The 18,551-nt window shown below is 36.9% G+C and overlaps 1 protein-coding gene across 1 annotated transcript; it reads left to right on the forward strand.

The window, feature by feature from the left end:
• The first annotated feature begins 27 nt into the window (after nucleotides 1-27).
• Nucleotides 28-18,108, forward strand: ANAPC4 (anaphase promoting complex subunit 4). The gene is made up of 28 exons (XM_066185564.1): nucleotides 28-170; nucleotides 773-878; nucleotides 1,475-1,607; nucleotides 2,836-2,910; nucleotides 3,024-3,050; nucleotides 3,149-3,193; nucleotides 4,678-4,762; nucleotides 5,101-5,211; nucleotides 5,787-5,870; nucleotides 6,121-6,207; nucleotides 6,892-6,956; nucleotides 7,050-7,092; nucleotides 7,246-7,322; nucleotides 7,760-7,860; nucleotides 7,942-7,993; nucleotides 8,281-8,336; nucleotides 9,510-9,556; nucleotides 10,482-10,538; nucleotides 10,699-10,755; nucleotides 11,308-11,401; nucleotides 12,055-12,152; nucleotides 12,657-12,718; nucleotides 12,810-12,848; nucleotides 12,933-13,034; nucleotides 14,138-14,215; nucleotides 14,900-15,070; nucleotides 16,227-16,350; nucleotides 16,712-18,108. The coding sequence occupies exons 1-28, from the start codon at nucleotides 63-65 to the stop codon at nucleotides 16,925-16,927; spliced, it is 2,400 nt and encodes a 799-aa protein (XP_066041661.1). The 5' UTR covers nucleotides 28-62; the 3' UTR covers nucleotides 16,928-18,108.
• Nucleotides 18,109-18,551: the final 443 nt, after the last annotated feature.

Below are 18,551 nucleotides of genomic sequence, written 5' to 3' on the forward strand. Positions count from 1 at the left end.
GCCCGGCGCGAAGCGCCGCCCCCGGAAGCGGGAGCTGAGCCCCGACGGGTCCCGGCGCAGCCATGCCCGCCTTCAGGCAGGTGGGCGAGAAGCAGCTGCCGCAGGAGGTCGTGTTCATGTCCTGGTCCCCTAAAAGGGATCTCATCGCCCTGGCCAACCGAGCGGGGGAGGTGAGTGCGGGTGCCGGGGAAAGGAGCACGGGAGGGACGGGCGCTGCCTCTCCCTGCAGGCCCAGATGTTTTCGCTGCTACCTGGGGCTTGTTTCTCGTAAGCCTGGCCAGGCATTTAGGGATAGCAATTTTTAAAATCAAGCACCTTAATACTGCTCCGTCATTTTTTGCATTCTAATTTCTGAACAGTTTCACATATGATGCGCTCGTTTCTTGTTTGTGGGATTGTAAAGTGCCTGATAGTTCCTTTTTAAATTAAATCTACTTTTAAGTACTTTTTCCCGTGGAAGTGTAGTATGTAATCATTCATGAAGACAAGATTTGTACTTTCGAGCTGTCTGCTAGAGAGGCGATGGGTAACCCCTGCTGGTTAGGAGTTTGTATCCTTATGCAAGGCTCAGGTTATTTCCCTGTACTCCTGTGAACTGTGTGCAGTCCTCTAAAAGAACATAGGAGTGAATCATCTGCTAGAGGAGCAGGTTGTGTTTAAGACATATGAGTTAAAAACTGGTAAAAAACCCTGTGCAGCTTGCACTGATTTACAAACTTCTGTTAATGGGAGAATGTGGTTTAAGGTTGTCTTTAATGCATTTGCTTTGTAGGTTTTACTTCATCGGCTTGCAAACTTTCAACGTGTGTGGAGTTTGCCTCCAAATGAAAATACAGGAAAAGAAGTGACTACTCTTGCTTGGAGACCAGATGGCAAAAGTAATGTCAAATATATGAGGTGATATGGTGTGATAAAACCCCATGGGAAATCATAAATCATGATACCTCTCATCTGTGAAGGAAATTTTCAAGTAAACTGTGTTTGAAGGGAAGGGTGGCTTTATTTTATGTAGGTTCATTCACAGTAATGGAGAGATTAACACTGTTGAATGCAATTTCAAGACAGGTTTGTAAGCCAGATTTATGTCCCAAATTCTGCTTTTCAGACTATAGCAAAATTTCAACCTCCTAACTAAGCAGGATATTTTGTATGTATGTAGTATGAACTACAAAGTTTTTTGGGAGAGAAAGAAGCTGTCTGATCAGGATTGATTGAAGAGGTTAGCTTACTTAGCACAGGCAAAACTTTGTTGGCTAAAATTGCTCTAATTGCAACTCCTAATTTGTTTTTTGTCCACCAAACCTTTTTGGTGGACAATGTTATATAAAATATTTGACTCAAGTTTGCAAAATTGGAAGCCTCTACTTTATCAGAACTATGGTTAGAGGTGTTAGAAGCATGTTTAGGTCTAGGTCAGCGTGAGATACAGAGTTTTTCACGTTGGTTATTTATGCATTTTATTGTCGTTCTCTAGTTTTGGCTTTTGGCCTTGCTGATACCAAGCGGATTATTCTGTGTGATGTAGAAAAACCTGAAAGCTTGCACTCCTTCTCTGTGGACTTATCTATTACATACATGCATTGGATGGAAGTAACTGAGGAAAACAGGTGAGTCTGAAAAGGAGTAAATCACAGGCTATGTAATGCCACCTTACTGATAATTTATACTTGCAGTGTTACAAGCAGTCACATAAAGTAAGACAGTATTCCCCGTATAACCCAGCTGTGGGGTTTTTTTCACCACTTGGCTAAAATTTTCCTTTTTTTTTTGAATAGACACTTTTCATATGCTTATTTTTAGTGCTCATACCTTAGTCTTATGGTTCTTCGGGAAATACATTAAATTTCAGCATGATCTTCTGCTTCTCCTTTTAAAGAGCTGCTTAATCTAGTGTTAGCGTGTACAGCATGTCTTCTGATCCAGTTTGCTTCAATACCAATTAATTTAATAAACTAATTATAATAATGTTATGTTCATCTATTTTGTTAGTCAGAAATAAGTACTATATTTGAATCTTCTGTGTGTACAAGATCTTTATTTATTTCAAGGTTTTCATGTTTTGTCTTGGGTGTTACATCCAATTCCCTTGGCAATTCTGGCGTTCAGGAAGTCAGATTATCCCTAGTGACCATGTGTGACTGAACAATTCTCAGCAGCACTTGTGACCTGGAGGACATCATGGTCCCTATTTCTGTTGTCTTAAAGTAACCTCTGATATGCAACTTATGGCAGTGCAAGAACATGGTTAAATACAACATTTATTTAGAAGATGCAGGCAGTGTAAGCTCCTGACTTGAGGATTTCCCCCCTCACCTCCAGTAAGCATCAGTCTTAAAACAGCAAGAAAGTGGCTGTGTCTTAAACCACACTAACATTCTTCCCCTGGTGGGGACAGGCTTAACTTCTTATGGGGAATCTCATCCTTCTGACATATTTCAGATGTGATATTAAGTATTATGCTTTGATCTTCCTCTCACTGCAATGTGTCTTTAGCTGTTTTGAGGTGTGGGTAGGTTGTACTGCAGGTTTGGAGAGAGTTTAAACAGAAAGGCTCTGATAGTAACTGCATTACAGGTAATGAAGGATTTGGTGACAAGCCTCTGAACCACCACATACAAACTTTATTCACTGGAAATAAAAAAAGATTTTCAGTTCTTTTATTAATTTGATCTCTTGATAAATTATCAAAGGTCCCATAAAGGACTGTCATCTGATATTTGTAATTTTGATATACATAATGCATTGAATATATACTCTTAATTCTGGAGTTGAAAAGAAAGTCTCTTCTTATTTTTACAGCTTGGGTAATAAAGACAGTATTACATCTTTTTTCAGTGTTCTCACTTCCTTTTACAATGCTGAAGATGAATCAAACCTCCTTTTGCCTAAATTACCAGCACTACCAAAAAAGTAAGTAAGCTTGAGGAAATACCATTTGTCATTTGTGGTTATTTTGGTTATTCATCTTTAATGCTCTGCAGATGTGTGATCATTGTTACTGACAGTAATTATTTTGTTTTCAGTTACAGTACCACTGCAAAAATTTTCAGGTAGGAAATTGTCATGTTATAGCTCTCTATTTTTTTATTTTGTTTTCTGGTATTGAGACAAAGTACATAAGCCCTAATCATGTGTTTTGTATTTTCAGTGAGGAAAAGTCAGATGAGATTATGAAACTTCTGGGTGATGTCAGGTAAATTTTTGCTGTGGGTTGTTGGTTGAGGTTTTTCATTTGGTTGCTTTTTTAAAGGTGTAAAATAATTGATAATTGAGTTTACTGTTAAGTTATTAATAATTGTTTTTAAAGTTCCAGAGAAATTATATGGAATGCCTTTTTTATGTGCAAAGATAAAGTTCAAAGCCTGTATTAAAGCTTCCATCAGTCACCTTTTCCCCTTATTTTAGAGGGATTATAAGGCCCTTTATCATCAGCTGCTGTTGGTGTCGTATCTTCTTTTTCTTAGCAGATTTCTTGGGGTGCGTTTGAGGGCTGGTTTGTGTTTCTGAACCTGGTCTTGGAGACATTTGTGAATGTTTGTTCTGTACAGAGAATTCCTGGGGGTTTGCATGAGTGTGACAAATCTAAACTTAAAAGTAGCTCTGAAACTAGCAGTATCAGTGTTACTTTAAAATAAACGTCTGTTATTAGGAAACACATGAAGGACAGTGTTAGCAGACTGAGACTGGCTTTGTGCAGTGTCTTGTGCTGCTTTTTTGACAAGGGCACTTTAATGTCTGTGCCTTGTTTTTTCTATTTCACTGTTCCTTAGTGTCTCACCACTCAGAACCACCCTCCTTAATTCAAATCTACATCTCTATCACCAGTTACTCCTTCTTAAAACATGATGGTTTTTCTTACAGTAGGATTTCCTTTCTTGAGAGAGAGTGAGCTGCCTGTGGTGTAGGAGCTTTGTGAATTCTCTCTGCTCCCTTCATCCACTCAATTAATCACCCAAAAGTTTTTAAGATGCTGTTTTCCTAAGTTCTGTGTTGGCTTTAACAGAAACCTTCTGCCTCAACATATATTTATTTAGACATGTAACAGGCAGAAGTTGCAGTTAATTTTCTTGTATTTGTAGGCTTTTTCCCAAGCCAGTGTAGCACATGTGTGTTAATAAGTGAGCAAAACATAGACCTGTCTGTCCCAGACTATTCTTTGAACTGGGTTTCTGTTTCTGATGCTGTTGTTACTTCTCTGGCTGTTACTACTGCTGCGTCAATTTCAAATGTTCATTGCCTTTGAGGTGCTGAGGAGTACCACTGAGTGAGTGTGACAAACTCACTCTGCATATAATCAGGGTAATTTGAAGTAGCTTTGTAATAATGCTTTGCAGCCTGCATTGGTAAGGGGAAGGTTGCTAGAAACTTGTTACTTTTAGTGAAAAAGGACTCTGTGACTAAAGTGTGCTATTTTTTGCCTATTCTCTCAGTTAATGTAGTAATTGATACTCTTAATATAAATGTTAGGGACAGGTTTTTATCAATAAAATCCAAGCTAATTTGTTAGTTTGTTTTTAAATTTCTTCAATTGTGGACGGTAACAAAGTGTTTCCTTTTCTGCAATGGTTCTTCAGAGGAACAATATTAAAGGGGTGGAATTTAAGTATTAAGAATTATATCTGTGTGTATCCAAATTTTTTTCAGTATGCTTATTAACATATTCTTCCATTTTTATAGACTTAATGCTCTTGTCCTTGGTGGCAGCTCAGGATTTATTGAGATATACGCTTATGGAATGTTCAAGATTGCTACAGTAAATGGGGTACGTTTGGTTCCTTTCCATATTTTTTCTTCATGAGTGAAAATACACATATGGTTACACATAAGTGAAACTGGACTGCTGAATGTAAAGAAACTAATTGATTGAGTTGTTGGTTATTGATGGAAAGACATTGTAACTGGGAAATTTAACATCTTGTTTCAAAGTTCACTGTTAATACACAATAAAAAGCGTCGGTTTGTTCCTGAGCAGCAGTTGAAAATTACATTTCATTTTTACATGTCATTGGACACAGTCTTTGTATGTCAATGTGTTAGAGCAGTAAATATGTCTTAGAGGAAATGAAGTGTTTTATTAACTTGTAAGCTGGAATCCTTCAGGTGGCAGGTTCATGTCGTGGATTATGTTTGTCTAGTGATTTGAAATCACTGTCAGTTATTACGGAGATACAAAGCTCTTCAGACAGCGAAGCAGAGATAACGTATTTTCAGGCAAGTAAACTAATTTTAAAATGTTTTTTAAAAGTAAAACTGCTTTTAAAATTACATTCAGGTAGCTTTATCGGTTTCCCATTATTTGCAGAAAAATAAAACTACCAGTTTCAGCCATTCTGAAATTAACTCCAGTTTAGCTTTTGAATTTATGATGTTAACATGCAGTTTCACTGATGAGACTGACAATGGTGATCTGAGGCATTCTTTTAAAATACTACTCTTAGAATAACATGAATTTGTTCAACTACAGTTGCGATTATTCAGATTTTCTTCATTCTGCACACAAAGGCATAACAGCAATGCTTTTGATTATCTTATCTATCCAGAACAATCATCCTCAAAACTATTTCTGTTGGAGTTGCAAAATGTGGAACATTACCAGGGGTTTTTATAGATGTATTAAAAATAGTTATTGCTTCTTTGAATTAAATGTATTTTCCTCATAAAATCAAACTTAAGGAATTGAGAACTAAGAGAATTCCTGTGGGTCCTTCAGGTCTTTTATTTCTGTAATCTATATATTGTTAAAAGACAAATAATCTGTTAACTATTGCTTTTTTCATTTGTTGTAGTTGGACACTAGTCTATTATCAAGTTACTTACCTGAGGTAACTCGAATGGCCCGGAAGTTTACTCACATTTCAACCCTGTTACAGGTACAGTTGTGTTACACCATCCTTCCAGTCTCATGGTTCTGCAGGCTTTGGCATTCTAATGCAAGTAAAATAAATGTTTACTGGTAGGACACTTGAGTTGGTTTTAAGTAAACATAGAGTTCCAACTTGGAATTTGATAACAAATTTTAAATAAGATCTACAGTATATCTTCCCTTTATATTGTAACATCCATTTTTTGAATGTGTTGGGGAGAAAGGAAATAATACTAATACCAGTTTCTGTATTACAGTATATAAAGTTGTCATTGACATGCATGTGTGAAGCATGGGAAGAAATACTGATGCAGATGGACTCACGACTAACAAAGTTTGTACAGGTACTGTAGAATTAACCATCCTTTTGGAAAAACACTTTTTACAATAGTTCTGTTTTTCTTGTTAGTCTACTGCATACCTCAATGTTCGGTGCCTCCAGATAAGTCTCTTAAGTTCCAAGACAGCCTGGAAGCTACTGTGTGTCAAGTGCTCTGATGCTGGAGGTACCTGTGTGCAATCAAGCATAATTGTATTGTGAGACTTTTATTTATTCTGATTTTTTAAAAATTCATAGCTTTCAGCTTGCCCAGCTGTTGAAAGTTGCTTTCTCTTTAAAGTCGTACTCTTTGTACTTAAGTAATTGATAAATTGATTACTGCAAATGTTCAGTAACAACACAGAGTCTAGTTCAATGGAGCACATATAATTATCCATGTTTAAGATGCTATTGGATTTGCTTAAATTTTGTGTTCACTGACCATGGCCAGAAGCTAATGAATCATGTAATTTATTTATTTATTTAAACAGATTCTTGGTGATGGCAGACTGCTTAGACTTTTTATTAGGTAATGCAGTTGAAAATAACTTGAAATGCTAGAAAAATTTCAGTGATCAGTAGTGTGATTTTAACATTCAAAGGTATGGGTGAGTTCTTTGAAATACTTTATATGGACTGTTTGTGAGATATTTTGGTAGCCTGGATTTAATCTCTTCACCAATCTTATTTCAATCATTTTGACTGACAGGAAAAGAATACAACCACTTCTGTTCAGGATGAGTTTATGCAGCTGTTGTTATGGGGCAAAGCAAGGTAGTTACTGTTGTTTTATCTGAGTATACCTTTGCACTTGATGTTGAAACACAAAATTAAATGCCTTTTTGGTTCTCTCCCCACCTTCTTCAGTCTGGAACTTCAGGCATTACTAATGAACCAACTGACAGTAAAGGTATGTTAACATTTTTTAAACATACTAAACTACCAACTGACAGTAAAGGTATGTTAACATTTTTTAAACATACTAAACTAATCTATTTCAGTATCTTTTAATAATTTTATGTTAACAGAACATTTTTATATGATTGTATTTCTTTGTTAACAGGGTTTAAAAAAACTTGGTCAGTCCATAGAGTCTTCCTATTCCAGTATACAAAAGTTGGTTATAAGTCATTTGCAGAGGTAAGTCACAGAATTTCCAATGAGTTATAGATGAAATGGCATATTATATGCTTTGCTAAAAGACAATATGCTGTCTCGGTTGGTGCTTTCTATGTAGGTGTGCTGGCATGGAGACTGTGATCATGGCAAAATGTATTATTTTACTTTTGCATAATAGAGAAGTATTGAAGTATTTTGAACAATCTCCGTGATACGTCACCTGTAAATTGCTGGCTGGTGTGTTTTATAGGATCTATGCAAAATATTCATATTAACTTTATGTGTCATTGGGACAATATCTGCTTTTCTCTGAAGTGATGCCTTATCCTCGTTCGTGTCAGACCACCTTATAAAGCTTTGCACTCTGTGCATTAAATGATAAAAATGTAGCATGCAGCAAAGCACTGAATTTCCAGAGGGTGAATAAAAAATTATACTTCTTTCCTCTGCCTTCCTAGCGGCTCTGAGGCACTTTTATACCACTTGAGTGAATTGAAAGGAATGGCATTATGGAAACAAAAATATGAGTCTCTGGGATTAGATGCGTCTGGAATTGACGGTACAGTAGTGTGGGTGTGCTACCTACCTGCTCTGAATTCACTTGTGAAAGCTTAATAATAATGGTTAGCTTTTTTTACAGATGCTATTACTGCTGTTGGTTCTTTCATCCTGAAGGCAAATGAGCTGCTTCAGTAAGTATAAAGTCTGGAGAGTTAAAAAGAAATTCCTAATCAATCTTGGAGGAGATTGATGGGCTAGGAATAGAGGAGCTTGGGAGACAAGACTCCTCTGTTGGTGGTGAGCTTTTGTCTTGTCTCATTGCATGTCAGACTCATACCACAAGAATAGTCTTACTTGAAATGTTGCATTGGGCATTTTGAAAAAAAACTGACAGTGCTTGCAGGCCTTTCTGTGGTAAAGATGGGACGTAAGCCTGGAGCAGCTTGTGACAGATTTTGTAATTTCTTGTCTTGTTTAGAGTGATCGACAGTAGTATGAAAAACTTCAAGGCATTTTTTCGATGGCTCTATGTTGGTAAGATTGTTCACATAGTAATCATCCAATATCTGTTTTATATTGTAACCATTGAAATGCAGGCAAGTAACTAGGCCAGTCTTAGTAATAACCATCTATTTTTATCTATCATAGAAAATTTCTGGGCTGTAAAGGGATATAGTTGATGAGGCAAGAGTAATAATAATATTAAACACAGATTATAAATTTGGTAGTTTTCAATTAAATTTAGTACATGTAGAGTGGGTATTGTATATACTTGACCTGTAGTGCTGCACCAAATTGTTTTCTGCTTCATGAGCAATTTACTGGTCTTGATTTGGAGAAAAATAAGGGACTTCTTCTAGTCTACACCAAATTTGAAGTATAGCTTAATTCTCTTTTACTCTGTTACTTTCTGTTTTCTCCTGTGACAGCCTAGTTACTTGTAAGGTTCTGCACAGATGTAGACAGTCTCTGAATGTCCACATGCACTTAGTAGCCACCTTCAGTTGTGCCTGGGTAGCTGTAGAGAAAATGTTAGAAGGAAGTGAAAAACACTGTATTTTAGCCTGCTTGTTTTTATAAAGTATTTATATAACTTCTATTTGATCTTTTTAAAACTACTTTACAAAAACTAAGTGGTATTACCAGATGTTGTAAAAGCATGAGATATACAGTGTTAGCACTTACTAGCAGGAATATAATAGTTCTAATTTTAAAAATTGCGGAAAGCAGAGCTATCAAAGTTCTCCATCATAATGTTATGTTCACAGTTTGTTTGGTTTCAAACTAAACAGAGAACTTTATCCAAGCCTTGCAGATTTAAAATGAATCCTGTGCAATTCTCTTAAAACACATTTTCTGAGTATGACAGTTTTAATGTATTTTACATTTATCCATTTTAGTACTCCTTGTATGGACATGAAAAAAATTCTTATGAGCCCTTTTCATAATAATTTTGTTTCAGTCTTGTACAGGGTAGAATGCAGTTGGAAAAGCTTGAAGATAAAAATTCTTCAGGATTTGTAATGTAAGCTAATGAGACTAAAGAGACTTAATTCCAGTCTTGATTTGTAATTCTTCATTCCAGGGTCTTTTGCAGGTTCTAATGAAGTAATCTTTTTAACAGCAGTGTCTTGTTACATACACTTGAAAACTTAAGAATATTAGGAAAATGATATTAATGCAATAGGAATATAATTTTTCCCTCAGCCATGTTGAGGATGTCAGAAGATCATGTACTTCCAGAGCTGAACAAGGTAATAGTAACATTTTCTGATAAATGATGATATCCTCTATATTCTGCTCATCTTGAAAGCAGAATTAAAGGTTTCTTTTTGTTCCAGAACTGAAAGGGTAGTGTCTGTGCCATTTGTTTGAGAAAATTGATGCCTGCACATTCACAATAATTTGCTGTCGTGCATGAATTACTTTTTCTGTTTCCTTTGTTAACACTACTGTATTTAGTACACTGGGTATGCAAGGCCGCTGTATAGCAGCTCTTTATGTGCCCTAAATGATGAAGTTAACCAGAGTGAAATTTTAATGTCTTTATCAATGCCCCAGTAGTGGAGAGGGAATATAGAATAACACAGTAATATAATAATATAATAATACCTGCAGCGAATTTGCAGCCTCCATCACACTGCCCTCACTTGAGGGCAGCGGTGCCTTCCAGAAATAGATAGGCTGGAGGAATGGACAGGTAGGGACCTCCTTCAGTTCATGAAGGAAAAAATGCAGGGTTCTTTTGTGGAGTGGGTTAACCCCCTGTGAAGGCATCGCTGGAGGCCATGTGGCTGTGAAGATGTTAGCTCTGCCGAGATGATGTGGGAATCACTAGATGTATGCTGGGCATGAGCCAGCTGTGTGCCCCGACGAGGGTGGGCTGGGGTGACCAGGGCTGTAGTAATGAAAACATGGCCAGGAGGTCAGGGAAGGAGTTATTGTCTTTATTTAGCACTTGTCAGTTGCATCTCTGGTTTGGGACTGTCCTGTACAAGACAAGAATGGTCTGGGATGAGTTCAGCAGAGCACTCCCAGGCAGGTTGGAGGCTGGAACATTTTCCCTGTGAGCACAGGCTGAGGGAGCTGTGCTTGTGCAGCCTATAGAATGTGTGTTCTGTGCTTTTTGGAATGTATTTCTTACCCTTTTCTTTTCTCACTGTTTTTTTTTCCTCTTAGATGACTCAAAAAGATATCACATTTGTTGCCGATTTTCTTACCGAGCACTTCAATGAGGTCAGTAATACTGGTTTTCAAAGTACATGACCTGACTGTGTTTATGCTGATAATAGCCGAGTCTGAAAAATCTTCAAATAAAATAATTTGATCATCTTTTTGTTTACTACTTCTCTATTTTTGTGTTTAAGCCATGGGTTTGTTTGCATTATTTTTTTAGGCACCAGAACTTTACAATCGTAAAGGAAAATACTTCAATGTGGAGAGAGTTGGCCAGGTAAAGAACTTAGGAATAAATGCAAAAAGAATAAATGAGAAAATCCTTAGATAGAGAAGCTTTTAAAGCTGTGTCCACTTTTCTTCCCTGGCTCTTTTGCTCTGTGTTGCACATACCAGTAATGGTAAAACAGAGTAAATTGTTTCCCCTTACTATTAGTAAGGGTTTAAAACCTTGTAGTTTCACTTTACACGTGCTGTGTTTTTAGGAAAAGACAAAAACATTTTGCAGCAGTAGTAAAACTCTAAAAGTCAGCTTCAGTAAAACTGATATGTTTGTTGCCTATATGGCATTAATCACTGCATTTCAAAACATTAGTGTTCATGCTTGATTTATAAATGAGTTTCTTAGGGAAATATCACCATGATCTTAAACAATAGTTTTTGATTTTTCTTACTGTTTCTAGATGGGGTGGCATATTTAGTTTTAAGACTATGGCACATTAATTTAACAAGAAACGTGTAATATATTCACTAGGCCAAATAGTGAAGGTGAATTCTGATGTTCTCTATTCTTAAATTGCAGTCTTAAAAACGTGTGTTTCTTTTCTAGTACTTGAAAGATGAAGATGATGACCTTGTATCACCACCTAATACAGAGGGAAACCAGTGGTTTAACTTTCTTAAAGATAGTACTCATCTTAAAGGTAACATGCTTTCACAAAAAAGATCTGAATGCAAGATACATGTAGAATGTAACAAATGTAGAAGAGTGATCTTTTTTCATGCTTATGAGTTCTGTGGTGTTACTCATCTTCATCTGAATGGATTGAAATAAATAGGCCTTGTTATTTTGCACAGGGTTTATGTAGCTGCTTACCCAGTCAATTACCATTTGCTGGATATTGGGAGTTCCCCATCTTTTCTGTTCCAGTCTCAGTTGGCTTGGAAGTAATCCCAGAAGAGGTTTATTTTAGGATGTCTTAATTCTGGTTAAAGAAAGTAATAGTTATGCTTAGGTTGAACCTGGGGGAAGTGTCCTAAATTGTTCTGTTTTGCTGGAGTCTGAGACTGTTTCGTTAATTAGTGGTGAAAAAGAAGTAAGAGACAATAATGAGCAGATGGTGACAATTATTCTAGTTTAACTTTAGAAACCAAAGACTGTAAAACCTTGACAGCATAAACTGTGTATAATAGAATTTGCCACAGTTGCCTTTTTCTGCCTGTTTAAGTCAATAAAAGGGGGGGAAATGGTAGCATTTTTGTTTGGAAAATAATGTTTAGAAAATCTGATTTTAGATATGTAATATGTTTCTATAGTGATACAAGCATTTTTAAAATTAACTTTGTCTGTTTACAGAAAGCCCACTTCTGTTTCCCTACTATCCTGAGAAATCACTGCATTTTGTCAAAAGGCAAATGGAAGGGATCATTGATCAGTGTTTACAAAAGCCAGCAGTAAGTTCAGTTTTTACTGAAATGTTAACTTTCTTTTAGGGATAGTGGTCAACTGAAGGTAGGAGTTGTGCTTAGCAAGGCCTGAAGCTTTCATCTTTGCCTTTGAGTGCCTACAACTTGGGTATAGTCCAGCTTCACTGCTGGGATATCTCAAGCCTTTGGGCAGGGAAAGCACAATGGGGGATTTTTTTTGTTTAACATATTCTGTTCACATGATTTTGGGATCTGGTTTTAGTATTAATTATGTGTGTGTGTATGTGCTGTGTACCAGATAACTGTGTTAGTTGGCAATACACTAGTGTAATATGGAGAAACATGAAACAAGTATATGAAGTGACAGTAGGGATTGCATTAGTGGTGTTTATTCCAGGATAAATATTGGTAGAGTTTTCTTTCAGATGTACTCAGAGGTTGTTGGTTGGTTGGGGTTTTTTTGTCTTAAAAACATGTATAATTATGAATAATTGCTCTTCTTTTGTGGTCTGTTTTTATTATATTTGTTAGGATGTGATTGGAAAGTCAGTGCATCAAGCAGTCTGCATGTCTCTCTACAAAATTTTTCAAAGGTATTTCTTTACTAAAAGCAGCTAAAGAAATGTGCAGCTAAAACTCATGCATGAGAAGCATTTTATAAACTGTTTTGTCTTTCCTTTACAGTGAAGATTCCACACCTCAGTTATTTAAATTACCATTTCTGTAAGTATGGTGCTATTCCTTGTTCCATGTAGTTTACCGGTTTTCAAACTTGATCTAAATTTTCATTTCTTTCCCACATTACAGGTGGAACGACAAAACATCTAATTTACATTATGTTCTCTTCACCATGTTAGAAAATTCTATTTCTAAAGTACACATTTTGAGGAGACATACTGATACTTCCAGGTAAGACAAAAAGAGGGGAAAAGTGGTGTGTGATCTTTGCCACATTTGTACAGAGACAGTTACAATTTAAATCTATTTGTAAAAATAAGGAATGAGCACGATGAATACAGTCTTTCTTTGGTACTAGAGAAAATGAGGAGTACATTAAGAAGTGCAGCAGGAAACTGCAGCAGAAGTTGGTGTTGTATTAGACTCAGAAAACCTGATCTCGAGATGCAAGATGGTTCTGGGATAAGGAAAAAAATCAGACTCCATTAGATTGCTGCTCACAGAATTACTTACCTGTGCGAACTTCTGAAAAATTACAGAGAATCACGCTTCCAGTGTTGCTTTGTCTTACTGTAAATAGTATTCTTTGATTAATGTCTTGCAGTGTGTAATTTAATACTTTTGGAAATATGGGGACTGCACTCACAGGTGCCTCAAATAGAATGCATCTCTTTTGGGGTGTGGATGTATGTACCTCGATGTGATTTCTCACAGCATGGATGTGCTGATACAACTGTTCAAGCTGTGTTCTATCAGTGGGATGGCTGAAATAAGCTAGGTTTAAAAACAACAAAAATTCCTCCTCTCTGTAAAGTACTGATTTTTATAATCATTTAATTTGAGGAGACAGTGAATTGGGTGAGACTGTGATGGAGTGGGAATTTGTAAAGCACTTTTACTGCTAAGGGAAGGAACGTGGTGAAACTATCTTTTGTGTTTCCAGTTGATAGCTGCTGATGAATTCCTGCCCTGTGGCGACTTCTAGTTCCTCCCTTATTGATACCTAAAACAATCTAACCTCTTTTGCTGTGGATTAACAAGTGACATAATGAACCTGAGACTAGGACAATTCAATGAGCAAGGAATTCAGCAAGGAGATGCATCCCGTAAGCCAGATGTAGTTTTCCATTTGACTCCCTTGATCACATTTTTCTGAGAAGCAGAAGAATTTGAAAAGTTCCTATCCACCAATCACATAATTTTGGCATGTAGCCATGTATTGTGTTCAGCTTGGATAGGCTTTTACACCATCTTGTACCACAGTTGCCATTAGAGATTTTGGATTCTTAGTGAAGGGAAGTTTGTCACTGAAATAATTAACTCTGTTTTTCTAGGTCTGTCAGTAATGGGATTGTTGCAGTAGAGTTTGGAAACTTCTTGAACAACAGTATAAATGAGAGCTCCGACTCCAGGTCAGTATATTTGATTTTTCTTGCAGATTGCTGAATTAAAGATCGTATTTCCTATGGGTTTTCTTGCATTGTTACCTTTGAAGTTAACTCACCTGGGTGAGTGAGGGTGTGAGAAATGGCACAGGTGCATAAAGCTGCAGAGCCCTGCAAATCTTACTTGGCTCTTCATCTCAAGGTCAAGTAAATTTTAGTTTTCCTGTTGAAAACTAAAGCTTTGACACGTGTGCAAGAAACAAATCTAGCTGGAAACAAATTGTTTATCTCTGTGATATTCTTTAGGTAAGATGAGACTTAGTGTGCCTGAATCTAGCCATCTTACAAGGCATATGATAGACCAAACTTGTCCTTTTCATGTAGAAAAGCCAGATGTGTTTTGCCCTCAGTATACCTTCAGCTGTATTTCTAAATTTCTAAATATTCTTTGGTATTTATGTTTACTATTTCTTATGTTCCATCTGAAATGTGAAAGTTGCTAGTAAGGTTTTTTTTGAGTTCCTTTTTTTTCCCCTTCAGAATCATTTTTCCTGCATGATAGAGGAGTCTGCCAGATTATGGCTGTCATTCAGTGTCATAGCTGCAAACTGACCTCTTTATTTATTTAACATGAGTGCTGTGCAACTTTAAAATATTTTAGTTCTGTATTCTCTTTTATTACTTGATGCTTTCTAAATTATTTTCCTATAGATGCTACAGTTGTTTGGATGCTCACTTCTATGATGATGAAACTGTAACTGTAGTTCTGAAAGAGAGTGTGCAACAAGAGGGGAAGGAGAGAGTCTTGGCTCAGCTGCCTTTGTCTTCAGTATATACGGATGAGGATCAAGACAGGAAATTCACCTGGGATTCTATGGAAAGGTATTGAAAAACCTTGAGCAAATCTGAAAATGTAGAACTGAAAAGCAAATTAAGCAAATATTGTAATTGTGTACAGTTACTCATACTTTGCGTGCGTGTAAATATTTAAAGGATACAGACTCTTTTTATGCCAGGAGGGTAGGATGGGGGAGATGAAAGCTTTCTAAATAGTTTGTTTTGTGGTTTTTGGGAGGTTGATTTTGGGTTTTTTGATACTGATACTACTTCTGTACCTGGTTGTCATGAAATGCAAAGATCAGCTGAAGACACCTTGTAGAATCAGAAAACTTCATTTCTCTAGAAGATGCTAACTTTGCTGGTCAGAATACTTCTATTTAGGATGATTGCAGCATATGTGCTCATATACCTGTGCCTTGTAATAAGAATACACAGGTATTTCTTGATCTTTCCCTGGCAGTCACCCTTAAAAATATTGTCAGCTTAACCTTAAAACATCAGAACCGGTACTGCTGTCTGCATTGGCAGGTAGAGGAGAGCATCAGGTGAAAGTCGACACACACACAAAGGCCAATGTAGTTCGAGCAGTGAATCCAATCCTTTGGTTGCTGTGTGTCCCTTGCTTTTAGTTTTCTCCCATTCTTCTCTGGTGGTTTGCTTAAAATGCATTTTTATTTTGAACTAAAAAGCCACACTAAACTGTAAATTAACTTTTTTATGCCACGAAGATATTGTGTATTGAAGAATGAACAGAAAACATTAAGAGCAAGTTCAAACTAATTCTGGCTGCTGTAAGAGGTAGGGAGTGGGGTAGTGATGCATATTTGAAAGGTCATGGAGGCCAAAGTTCTGTGTAAGGAAAGGCAGTGCATTCAGGATTGTGTTCAGAAACTCTCCTTTGTGAAGAGGAGAGGTTTGAAGAAAAGCCACCCACATCCTGCTATAGCTGTTTCTTGTGGGAAGATTAAACTTAACTCCCTTCTCACCTGCTGTAATGTTTTTAACTTGAATGGGTCATGCTGTGTCTCTGCAGTTGGATCTCCTGCTGCAGAGTATTGTAGTGATATTATGATGGTTTCAGAGGCTTACTGGCCTGTTGAATGTGATGAAATTTGGACATAAGAAACTGGAGGTTTCTCTTAGAACTGCAGTTGTTTCTTGTGAACCAGCTTTGTGCTTTTTTTCTTGCTGTGTGCAGGCTGGATGAGCGAAGCGGTGAGATACCCACACGTACTGTCTTCTTGGAGAGTCAGTGGAGAGTGCTGGAGAATATGAAAGCTCAGTATGTGTCTGTAAATGGCATTAGAAAAGTTTCTTGTGTGGTAAGTGCAGTATCTCTGAAAAAGCCTGTCTATTAAAGGAAGTGTGCTGACTGAAGTGGTAGCCTAGAAGTTACCCATTTTTTTTTTAAACAAGTAGATATTTTTTTCATAATATGCTAATAGTGTGTCAGGATACAGTCATGCCTATTTAATAGCACAGGATAGAAAAACTGTAACAGAAGATTCTAGATCTTCTTGCTTTACTTCTCAGCCTGTAGCTCAATAAAAAAAGTTGCTAATTCCCTTGAAACCTCCCTTTCAAAGATAAGGGTTATTTCTAAAGCTAATGGCAGACTATTAAAATGCTGTTGGTGTTTTTACTTAATTAGTCATTAACAGGAACTTCTTACTGCCTCTGTAGCTAAGTTCAAACCTCCGCCACATCAGGGTGTTTGAGATGGATGTAGAGGATGATGGGGAAGTTGAGGAAGAAGAGGAAGAAGAAACAACTCAGATTGCAGCTGGGGAATCTGATGAGCCAAATCAGCCTGCAGATGGCCAGGACAATGTGTGTGATGCATCTGCTGAAGAACTACCTGATGAAACTGAAGAACATGAGACAAGTCTGGATCCTTGAAATAGGCTTTGGTAATAGTAAAGACACAGGACCAAACTGTAAATACTGTGTTTAATGGCACAAAGAAATTGTGTATTGAAGAATGAACAGAAAATACTAAAAGCAGGTTCAAACTCATCCTGGCTGCTATAATAAGCAGGGGCATTATCAGTGCTGTCCCTGAGACTGGGTGTGATGTGGAGTGATACATTTGAAAGGCCATCTAACTAGTTAGAAAATAATCTGTCTCCAGGCTGCTGAGATGATGGATCCCATACCTCCTCAAGCAGCTGAATCAAGTTGGAATTCTGAATCACTTTTCAGCTAAGACTGAGTTCTAGGGTACCTTTATTGACTCTTTTTTGTCTGGCACATGGTTTGGTACCAGCTAAAGCCTTGAAAGCTTTTCTATTTGCATTTTTAATAGGTGAGGAGGAAAAGAAATACCAACTGAAGTTTTTGTAGCTAGGATGTTCAGTCCCGAATAGTGTTGTAAAGATAAAATAAAGTTGTATATAAAACCAACAAAACTTGGGGCCTAATTCTTTGCTTCTCAGACTTTGTGTTCTAGTAATAAGTATGAAAGTTTCCTGTGGAACCAAAATGTAAGATTGCAAATCTGTGTAGGGCCAGTTACACAACAAAATGTAGCCACTGTTAAAGAAATGCATAGTTTTAAAAGCTTTTTGTGTAACACATGTCCTTGGTAACACATCATTTCAATCTATGCCATTCTTTAGTCCTCAGTGCAATGTGTGTGTGCAGTGCATGATTTGTCAAATATTTGCATGTATCAGCCTGCCTAGTTTCTGTGAATTTGTTCCTGAAAGCCTGTCTTCTCGTTCTGTCATTTTTTGTAATGAAAAATTTCAACAGAGAGTATATTTTTTTATTCTGATTTAGCATTGGAGGTTGTGCATACCCTTCAGCATAATCGTGTTACTTGTTATTTAGATATTACTGTAGGCATGATGTAGTGCTAAGCAGTAGAAACTAGAAACAGCATTTAGAAATCTAAAATGTTTTCTTCTTCCCACTAGCTGTCGTTCTTAACTGACTTAAAAACTCAGCTCTTTGAATGAACAATGGTGCTTAATGCATGATCTTCCTTCAGAACAGTGAGTGTACCTTGTATTTGTGAAGAGGACCAAGTTTCCATTCTGTGCTTTAAAAATAAATACTTTTAAATTGCTGTTTGACAATTGAATACTAATTGAACACTAAACTTATCCTCTTGTTTTGAAATATACAATTTTAAAGTAACTTTTAAAAGTGAAATTCTGAAGGTTTTGATATCTTTGGGGGAGACCCTGATAAAACCTACCTAAAAAAAATGCCTCAAACCCCATTTGTAAAATGGGAAAGCCATCTCTGTAAGCATGGAAATTCCTTGGTATGTGGCCTGTATTTAATCTCTGTAGGCAGAATTGATTCATGTGTCTTATTGTGTGCTGCACCAGTAACGTCTGAGGTCTCTCATGCTGTCTGGAACTAGCTGTTGCTCTTGGAGTTGTGACTGTAATCTTAATTTCTTGCTTCACAAGCTGGTTTAGGGGAAGAGCTGTTTTAGTCTGTGCCACAGAGGAATGGTAGCTGTCTAAGAAGCCCATATAGGCAAGTGGAAGGAAAACTTCGTCACAGATCA

This window comes from Chamaea fasciata, unplaced genomic scaffold (assembly GCF_029207755.1).
Source record: "Chamaea fasciata isolate MVZ Bird 193981 ecotype frontalis unplaced genomic scaffold, bChaFas1.0.hap1 SCAF_6, whole genome shotgun sequence".
NCBI lineage: Eukaryota > Metazoa > Chordata > Aves > Passeriformes > Sylviidae > Chamaea > Chamaea fasciata.